The sequence below is a fragment of the Nematolebias whitei genome, chromosome 19 (assembly GCF_014905685.2).
Source record: "Nematolebias whitei isolate Nwh7 chromosome 19, NemWhi1, whole genome shotgun sequence".
Taxonomy (NCBI): domain Eukaryota; kingdom Metazoa; phylum Chordata; class Actinopteri; order Cyprinodontiformes; family Rivulidae; genus Nematolebias; species Nematolebias whitei.
Window position 1 is genome coordinate 38,725,972 of NC_056516.1, and position 9,851 is coordinate 38,735,822.

The 9,851-nt window shown below is 45.6% G+C and overlaps 1 protein-coding gene across 1 annotated transcript in view; it reads left to right on the forward strand.

Moving 5' to 3' along the window:
* Nucleotides 1-9,851, forward strand: part of myo1g (myosin IG) — a 41,977-nt gene that overhangs the window by 26,756 nt on the left and 5,370 nt on the right. The window contains exons 20-21 of the mRNA XM_037693504.1: nucleotides 319-432; nucleotides 7,127-7,284. Of these exons, the coding sequence (XP_037549432.1) occupies nucleotides 319-432; nucleotides 7,127-7,284 (272 nt within the window). The remainder of the gene's footprint in view (nucleotides 1-318; nucleotides 433-7,126; nucleotides 7,285-9,851) is intronic.

Consider the following 9,851-nt stretch of genomic DNA (forward strand, 5'->3'; position numbering starts at 1 on the left):
TATTTATCTTTGAGCTAGCCTTTTGCTTTTTATGCTGTTTAGCTAGTATTCTGCTACTTTTAGCTAGTGTTTTGAGCTTTATTAGCTTTAGCTAGCATTCTGCTCCTCTAAGCATTTAGCTATGTTTAGCTTCTTTCAGCAGAAAATGTAATTTCTTTAGTTCCAACGTTTTTTAGCCTCATCGTCTTTAAATAATTTGATTTTAAAAATCCTGAGCGTTTTTATTTGTTGTTTCTTTACAGAAAACAGAATTGTTAAACATCGAGCTCCTTCGGCTGCTGCGAGGATTTTAAAGTAGATTTTTTTCTTCTCTCGCAGGTGAACCGATTCAACAAACGCACGGACCGAGCCCTGCTGGTCACAGACGAGTCCATCTACAAACTGGACCCAAAGAAGAACTTCAAGGTTCTGAAGAGGCTTCCTCTGGACTCGGTGAGTCCTCTCATCGACTCTTCACGAGGACTCAGTGTCCTCTTGTCTTTTTATTATTTAAATCAAGTAATCCTATTAAAAGACGAGTTGTTACCCATAATGCATCACTGCAGCGGAGCTCCATCGTCGTCCTAAAAACTGAGCTGCTCTTTCTTCAAGATGCTTTTCTTCTCATCGGAAGAGTTTGAACTAAAAACGTTTCAAACTTCAATAATTTACTTTGTTTATGAGAGCTGAACTCACATGCAAATCACTGTGCCTGCCCTCCCTTCAGGGTTTGTTTTCTTTCAACTTTATTTGTACAGGTTAGTCCCATTGAGCCTCGGGGACTCTTTTACAGAGACCTGATTTAACAAACAGTGACGACAACGACAATAGACGATCATAAGAGCCATGCAAATGTAATTTATTTAATTTTTTTACAAATTAAAATAAAATGGCAACCAAAAGAACAGTCAAAAGGAAAAAGTAGCAACAAAACATCTAGATTATAAGACGTTGTAGAAAAGTAAAAACAGGAACATGTCTGCGTTGGTTCTTGTCAGGAACTCAACAGATGTTTTCCAGACTGTTGTCCCCGTCCACTGGGTATTAGACTCAGAACTGCTGCTCTTCAGACCCTAACGACCCTCAGGAAGGAGAGTGATTTGCACGTGAGCTCAACACGCATTAATAAAGCGACTCGCTGCAGATTCAAACTTTGATCTTTGTTCCTTTTTATTTAAATTAGAAAATATCTGCGATGGAAAGCAAAAACAATAAAACTACATTTATAAATTATAATTAAGGCTTTAGAAACAGTTAATTCATGAGTTTAATACTTAATAAATATAATTTTGACGCATTAATAATATTAATAAGCGCTTATAAATGATTTATTAATGCGTCATAAATTATATTTCTTGAGTTCAACTCTTAATAAAGCATTAATAATCACATAAATTATTTAGTAATCCTTAAAAATTATGTTTCATGTAACAATTAATAAAGATTATTAGTGAATTATAAAACTGTTATAAGAACATTCAGACAGTAAAGCAGTCAACATCAAGTGTTCTGTAGTAATAATTAACATTAACGTTAATAATCTTATACGTTCATTTTTCTTGTGGCTTAGTTTTTTTTAACTTTGTGACTTTTTAAAACCAAAGCAGTTTTTTTACGTTAGCGCTCGTTTAAACTGCCAGAGTGAACAGAACCAAGAGAACCGGTAAACATGGTGACGTCGTTCGATCTGAATGTAACGGTTTATTAAAGGCTTCTTTAGTTTCAGCGACTCCCGGCATCATTACGTTAGTTACTGCTCCTATACCTGAACGAGTCAACAAACTGAAACATTTGATTTATTCTGCTTTACTTTATTACTTTACTTTCCTGTTTTTATCGGGTCGGAGCTGAAAATGTTCAGAACTCCAGCAACGACTCCGGACCGCAGCAGGTCCACGTCTTCACAGCGTCCAACAATCTGGGTCAGACTTTTTGTTTTCAGTCTCGCCGGGTTTCGCAGCGTCTGAGCTGAACCGGTTTCAGAACCGGAGGAGGGGATCTTGACCCGTTTCAACGCAGAGGTTCTGCTGTTCTTCTGAACATCTGGACGCAGACTCAGTTCTGCTTCCTGTTTTCATGAGACGTGGATCTGGCTCATTTTTAAGACCTGACCTCAGGAACTGGATCGGAGGTCTCACAGGATCTGAAGTGACATCATCAAGCTTCAAATTTAGGTTTTAGCTCCGAGGGACGTGAACCTGGATTCTCCTGTGCAAAAGTCTTGATCGACCCCTCCTTCCTCCAACAACCATCTTTTTATCTTTTTGTATTTATTTGAAGTGGATCTTTTGTGTTTTTCAGTTCCGTGTGCTGCTCTGAGCTCTGTCATGTGAGCGACGCAGAGCGAGACCGAGTGGAAATTTAATTTTGATTTATTGCCAAAAGCTGCAGGTTTGATTCCAGAGTAGCGACAAACATCTGAGGACGAGTCTCATCGCTGCACACAACCCTGGATGAAACTCCAACGAGTCAAACACGTCCGTTTAATTCACGAAGACCTCAGCTGGTGGTTGTAAAACACAACGTGACCTCATCTGGTTTATAAACGAGAACACGCTGCCGTGTCTCTTCAGCAGATCTTTGTACGTTGTGTCGTATCGTACGCATCAACACCGACCTCAGTTTGGAGACGAGCTAACGGCTAGTCTGAGCCGAACTTCACCTTGTCCCACCCAGAACTTCTGGTCCACTCCAGATAATTTAACTGAACATCTACCACCATAAGATGGCACACCTGTACTCTTTTCATCATTCCAGAAGATCAAGGTCACAAATCAAGGTCAAACACTATGAAAGGTCTTTGTCCGGATCATTGCTATAGATTTCTGTGTAATGGTTTATCGACGAGCGTGTGATGTGCCGTGCACGTTGACATTTGAGTTGCTTTAAGATCCATTTTGATCTCGGTCCCGCTCAGACTAGCTGTTAGCTTGTCGGTCCGATCAGAATTAACTGTTTAAAACGGAAGTTACTGCAGTCAGTTTAGCTCCACCTGAGGTTCCAGTGAAGCCCAGGACCGGCTCTGGACCCGAGTCAGCGCAGCTGTTAGCCAGAGGGTTAAACGTCATCGTTATGCAGCGGCGAAGCAGCTGAAGATAGCTGCTGTCATTAAGGTCCGCTGCTCAGACCGAGGAGGGAGAGCCACGTCAGAAACACAAAACATTTATTTAAAAATCAGGACACGTCACCAGACCGAAGCCCAGATTCATCGAAAACTGGAGGAACCAGAATCAAACCTGTCGCTGTCGTTCAGACCCGTTTTCCTCCAGGATTACAGAACCAGAGCCGACGTCGGCTGTCTGCAGAGCTGCTGCTTCACAGGTGAGTTTAGGAAACTCCACTCCGCATGTCTTCCAGAGTTCATCCAAATTATTCTCGTTAAAGACGGCAGGTCCTCGAGGGGTCGCTGATGAGCGGGGTCTGAAGTCACTTTGAAGACAACAAAGTTCATGCTCAATCATCCAGGTGTCAAATCCAATAATTCTCTGTTGGCTCATCTGGACAGTTTCTTTTTTTAAAGTTTCTTTGAGGACATTTCATTTACACGAACGTCTCGTAACGTCGAAGCTTCAGCAGCAGAACAAATTGTTTAACAGATGTTTTTTAACTCAGGAGTGTTCCCTTCACCGAGGGGACAGGTTGTCCTTTTCAGGACGTCCAGCTCTTTATTGTCCTGACTGGATTAACCTGCGTGAGCTGGGGGTGGTAAGAGGATTATGATCTGCTCTGTCTCCCACTCCCACAGCTGAGACTCACTTTCTCTGTCCGGTTGTTCCTCAAACACTCGGCTTCACCTGGACCCGACTGGTTCTGATTCTTCTGATATCTACCTCCTCCTGCCTGCACAACGTCTGTTCGGTGCTCTAACTGGGTCACAGCACACGAGTCTCCCTCCACTGCACCTCCACGCGTGAACCGAAAGCTCAATTCCTCCCAGCAGACTCAGCCTGAGCAGAAATAATCCAAACATGCCGTGATTTAAATGAGAGAACACTGAAAGATACACGTATTAAAACTCATAACACTCACTGGTAGTTTCCAGTGCATTTGTGTCGCTCAGGCCCAGTTTACACGTGAACAATCTCTGGGGTCGTTAACGTTTTCCAGATGTTGATGGTGGAACAGTCACACGTTCACGCGGTAAAGCTGCGCTCGTTAAATCGGCTGTAGATTCCATGCCAGGTCAGTAGGTGGCGCTGTGACTGATGGATTTCAACGACACTCCCAGACATTAAAATCTGGAGCAATGAAACAGTTAAATGTGAGTACAGGAACGCTGGTTTGGACCAGGATGAGGCTGGTTTGCTCCCACATGTTGAAACGTGTGATCAGCACAAACAGCACTCTGCTGTCCGTTACTTTTATCCATCTGTTTGTGCAGAAAAACTGTAGCGCACATTATTGAGCACATCATTGAGCCTGCATCAGGAGGTAGCGCACATGCGTGACTTCACACCGACGTCGAGCAGCTCCTCGTTTAGCAAAGGAGAACTTTGAGGAGCTAATGAATGAAGAGAATGAAAGAGAAAGAAGAGCAGAGGTCATAGAAACTGTGGACCAGGAAGTGAGAAAGATTAGTGAGGGTGAAGTCCAGAAGCTCTGAAAAGAATGAAGAAGGGGAAGGCAGTAGGACCTGATGACCAGTGGAGGTTTGGAAATGTCTTGGAGAGATGGCAGTGAGGTTTTTGACTCAAATATTCAATGGCATATTTGAGGGTGAGAAAATGTCTGAGGAATGGAGAAGAAGTGCTGGTGGCCATTTTTAAGAACAAGGGTGATGTACAGAGTTGTAGCAACTACAGGGGAATTAAGTTGATGAGTCACATGATGAAGATCTGGGAGAGAGTTGTGGAAGCAAGACTTAGACCAGAGGTGACTATCTGTGAGCAGCAGGATGGTTTCATGCCAAGAAAGAGCACCACAGATCCATCTTTGCTTTGAGGATGCTGATGGAGAAGTACAGAGAGGGTCAGAAAGAACTCCATTGTGTCTTTGTGGATTTAGAAAAAGCACCTGACAGGAGGACAGCAGAACATGTTAGACTGGTACAGGACATGTATGAGGACATCAGGACAGTGGTGAGATGTGCAGTAGGCGTCATGTTTTCTGCCTCTGTCACTCTGCACTCACAGCTCAATCAATACTTATGCCCTGCACCTGTTTCCCGCTCTATTTAAGAGCTCTTGTCGCCCAAGCTTCTGGCCAGATTATACTATCAGGAGGTCTGGGTTTTTATTCAGAATCAGACAGACAACAAGAGTCTAATAACAAAGCATAGTTTTATTGATTTTGCAGCTGTAGGTGAGAGTCAGGATCCAGCTGCGGGAACACGTCTTCACAGGCAGGTGGGGTGAGAGCCACCTATTGAAGCTTGGAGTGATGACGTCACTGCAACTGGTGGAAAGGCAGAGCAGAGGGAGGCCTTTAATGCTGTTGACAGGGGGGCAATGCAGGGTCGTGGTCCAAAGGGCGAAGCGGGGTTAAACACAGGGAGTCAAAGGTTCAAGAACAAATCCAAAGATCAAACCATAATCCAGAATCCATAGTAGTCCAACACCAGGGTCAGATGGGCAGAACCAAATCGTATGAGGAACAATTCAATTCAGTTTATTTATATAGCGCTAAATCACAACAAGTTGAAGAACAGGCAGAACAGTAAATCCACAAGGCAGACGTGAAGTCGAAATCTGAAGAGCAAGGTGTGAAACAGGCAAGAACAGGATACTAGATGGCTGGATAACAGGATCCATGGAAGGTCTGATAATCTGGCAGAGTGGTGAGAGGAGTTCTTAAATAAGGCCAGGAACAGGCGCAGTGAATAAGGGCTGACGAGCTGCAAGTGCAGCGGGGGCGTGGTAGAGTGACAAACAGCAGAAACATGGCATGGAGGCAGATGACAGAGAACTGGGGATCATGGCAGTAGGAGTGACAGATAGCTTCGAGATGAAGGTGGAGTGCATCAAGGATCAGCTCTGAGCCCCTTCTTGTTTGCTCTGGTGATGGACCAACTAACAGCTGAGGTCAGGCAGGAATTCCCGTGGACTATGATGTTTGCAGATGACATTGTGATCTGTGGTGAGAACAGGGAGCAGGTGGAAGAGAACTTGGAGAGGTGGAGGTATGCTCTTGAAAGAAGAGGAATGAAAGTCAGTCGTAGTAAGACAGAGTCCATGTGTGAATGAGAGGGAGGAGGTGGAACAGTGAGGCTACAAGGAGCAGAGGTCTCAAAGGTGCAGGACTTCAAGGACTTGGGGTCCACTGTCCAGGAACATGGGGAGTGTGGTGAAGAGGAGAAGAAGAGAGTCCAGGCAGGATGGAGTGATGGAGAAAAGTTTCAGGAGTGATTTGAGACAAAAGGGTGTCAGCAAAGGTCAAAGGAAAAGTTTACAAAACAGTGGTGAGACCAGCTGTGTTGTCTGGTCTGGAGACAGAGACATGGACAAAAAGACAGGAGACAGAACTGGAAGTGAAATGAAGATGTTGAGGTTCTTCTTAGGAGAGACAAGGATGGAGAAGATCAGGACTGAGATCATCAGAGGTACAGTACAGGTTGAACAACTGGGAGATGAAGTTAGAGAGGACACACTGAGATGGTTTGGACATGTCCTGAGGAGGGACAGTGGTTTGGACATGTCCAGAGGAGGGACAGTGGTTTGGACATGTCCAGAGGAGGGACAGTGGGTATATTGATATAAGAATATTAGAAATGCAGCTGCAGGAAAAAGACAAAGAGGAGACATATGGATGCAGAGAGGACATGGAGGTAGTTGGAGTGAGGACAGAGGACAGAGTGAGGACAGAGTGAGATGGAGGAGGACAACTCGCTGTGGAGACCCCTGAGGTAAAAGCCAAAAGTAGAAGAAGAAGAAGATGATGAAGAGGAAGAAGAGCTAAAACATTTGTCAAAAAATGAAAACTGAAATGTGAAACAGTTTAGCTGCTGAAATAAAATAAAAATACTAAAAGCAACAGTTGCGTTTCATCACAGGAAACAAAAACTTTAATTATTGGTAAATAATAAACATTTAATTCCAGATCACATGAAGGTTTCATGTCCCGTGTTTGTTAAAGTTCTCCTGTATCCATGCAGATGAGCAAAGACTGTACGGTGGCAGCAGCTTCCATGAACTCCTGTGTCCTGTCCCAGTTTACAGGACTGAGCGTGACCAGCGGGGTGGACCAGATGGTGGCGCTGCACACGGCCTCTCAGGACGACGTCCTGCTGTGTCTTCAGGAAGGACAGCTGTGTCCCAACCAGGACAGGGTGGGCGAGCTGGTGGGAGCGCTGGTGGACCACTTCACACGGTCAGTCGCTGCTCCTTTATGAAGCCTCGAGACGCTCCTGCAGTTCGGAGTTGGTGCTCAGCAGGAAACCTTTCGGCTAATAATTAGCTAACATGCTAATGTCTGTTGAGTGACTCTGATGCAGAAAATGGAGCTGAACGAGGAGCTGCACAGTCTTAGTGAGTCAGGGTTTCTGGTTGAGCTCTCAAACTGCTGGACTTCTCCAAGTGTTTTTGTCTTCAGCTCTCTGAGTCCAGGCGAAACATTCAGCGCGCAGACTCGTTGCTAACGCCGCAGATTCGTTGGTTTATGCACAAACGATACAGTTTTTCATTAAAACAGAACCTCGTCGGCTGAATTCGCTCATTAAGAGTTTCTGAAGAGAGGAGAGATTAACGAGCTAAAGTCTGGAATCAAAACTTCAGCGCCTCAAATCTGGTAAACGAAGGAGCCAGACGTTCAGCTGCCAGACGCCGTCACATGACGATCGTGTTCTGGGTGTTCTTCAGGGTCCTGCTCCGGGACGTTTTTCTTCCTATGAATCTGAATCACTGAGTTTTCACACACGGCGGGAGGTTCTGGTTCTGTGCGAGTCCTCATCCTGCCGGCTCCACGTCGTGTTCTTCGCAGCATCTCTCAGAGTTCTTCAGCGCCGCCGGCGCTCGTCGTGATTCAAACTGAAGGACTCGTATCGTCCGTCGTTTCTGTTTCCAGCCTCTGTTCTGTGCGACAATGATTCACTCAGAGAAACATCAGGGAACCTTGTTTGTGACTCATGACGATGAGGCGATCCGGTTCCCTTGAGTGATTCATGCCCCCCCCCCCCCCCCCCTCAGTGTGCAGGAAGTCCTTATTCTTTAAGACCTTCTGATAAATCAACAAACTGAACGGAAGATAAAACGTTAGTTTTCGTGTTTCGTGGGTCCAGCAGATGGCGGCTCCTCGAGTCTCTTTGTGTTCAGGATCCCAGAGGAGGCTTTTGTGTTTTTATGAGATTTGTTTTCCTGGGAGGGGGGGTGGGGGGGTCAGTCCCCTCTGCAGCTGCAGAGAGCGGAGACCTTCGGGGAGCCGTCAGCTCTCCACCTGTCAGCGGGCCACCATCTGTGACGAGTGGGGGGTCGTGACCTCTGCTGGGGGTCCGAGCGCTGCCCAGTGTGAACAGCGGGGGGGATGAGCCTCCAACAGGAAGTGAAGGCTGCGTTGACCCGGACACAGGTGTGTGGTTACCATGGTGACCATAACGAGCTCAAACAGAAATCACTTCTGAAGCATCTGAGCTCCTCCGTTCAAACTGAGAGTCAGTGAAGGCATCACGCTTCAGAACGTCTGCACTGACAACTGTGAATAACTGGGTCAGTGAAGGCATCACGCTTCAGAACGTCTGCCCTGACAACTGTGAATAACTGGGTCAGTGAAGGCATCACGCTTCAGAACGTCTGCACTGACAACTGTGAATAACTGGGTCAGTGAAGGCATCGTTTCGCAGCAGAAAGGTGAAAATCTGACTTCAAAGCTCCTCTTCCTCTCCTGCTCTTCATCGTCTCGTCTCTGATCTGGTGTGTTCGGGTGTCGGCATGTCAGCCAGGAGAGTAAAGTGGGGGTTCTGGGGGGGTGGACCATCTGTTGGGACAGCTGGGGGAGCAGGATTTAAATCTGAGACGCTCCTTTATTCCTCAGTTTGATGAACTCCGCCGCCTCCTCAGCACCGTTTACTTTTATTCTTTTACAGCCTAATTATTTAATTATTAAATTATTAAATTATTAAATTTACGTAACGGTTCTGATCGTTTTAAACGGACTCTGTAAACGGTGCGGAGCTGTAGACAGTCGTTTGATTCGTCAACAATGAACTAAACAAATGAAGAGTTTTGAATAAATCTTCAATAAGAAGAGCTGAAAGTTTAAAAAGCAGCTTCAGTTCATGAAGTTATAAAATAAAAGATTAAAACTTTATCAACTAAAGTGGACGAGCTGGATCAAACAGGAAGCTTTAGTTTCTTTTTAATTATTTTAAAAACATTTTTCTGTTTGAGCATCGAGGTCCGACGGGTCTTCAAAGGTTCTGGTTCAGATCTAACGGCTCGTCTTCCGGGTCAGCCTCTGCAGAGCGGCAGCTAAAAACTTTCATTAGTTCTGAATGAGGCGCGAGGACTCGAGAAGTCCAGAGACCGGTTCTGGACGGGGGGGACCGGTCGGAGCTGGTGTCAGAACCTGGTCCCTCCCAGGTCTGAATGTAGTTTTTAGGTCATGAAGGACGTCACGCAGGTCCTGAAATATCTCCTCTGTCCCTCGGCGTCCGTCCTCGACGTGTTCGTCTCGCTGTCGGACCGGGCCGAACCGCAGGAGCCCGTCTCTTCTGGACCTGATCACTCTGGACCTGGTTTGGATTCACCGGATCACAAAAGAAACATAATGTTCTCCTGTTTTACTGTTTGACCCAAAGAACTGAGGGATTCATCAGAACAGCTGAAGATCTCCTTTAGCTGTTTTAACTAAACTCTGTCAGAACAGCTGAAGGAGCAGAACAGAAGCTAAAATGAACAGAACAGAAGCTGAAGGAGCAGAACAGAAGCTGAAGGAGCAGAACA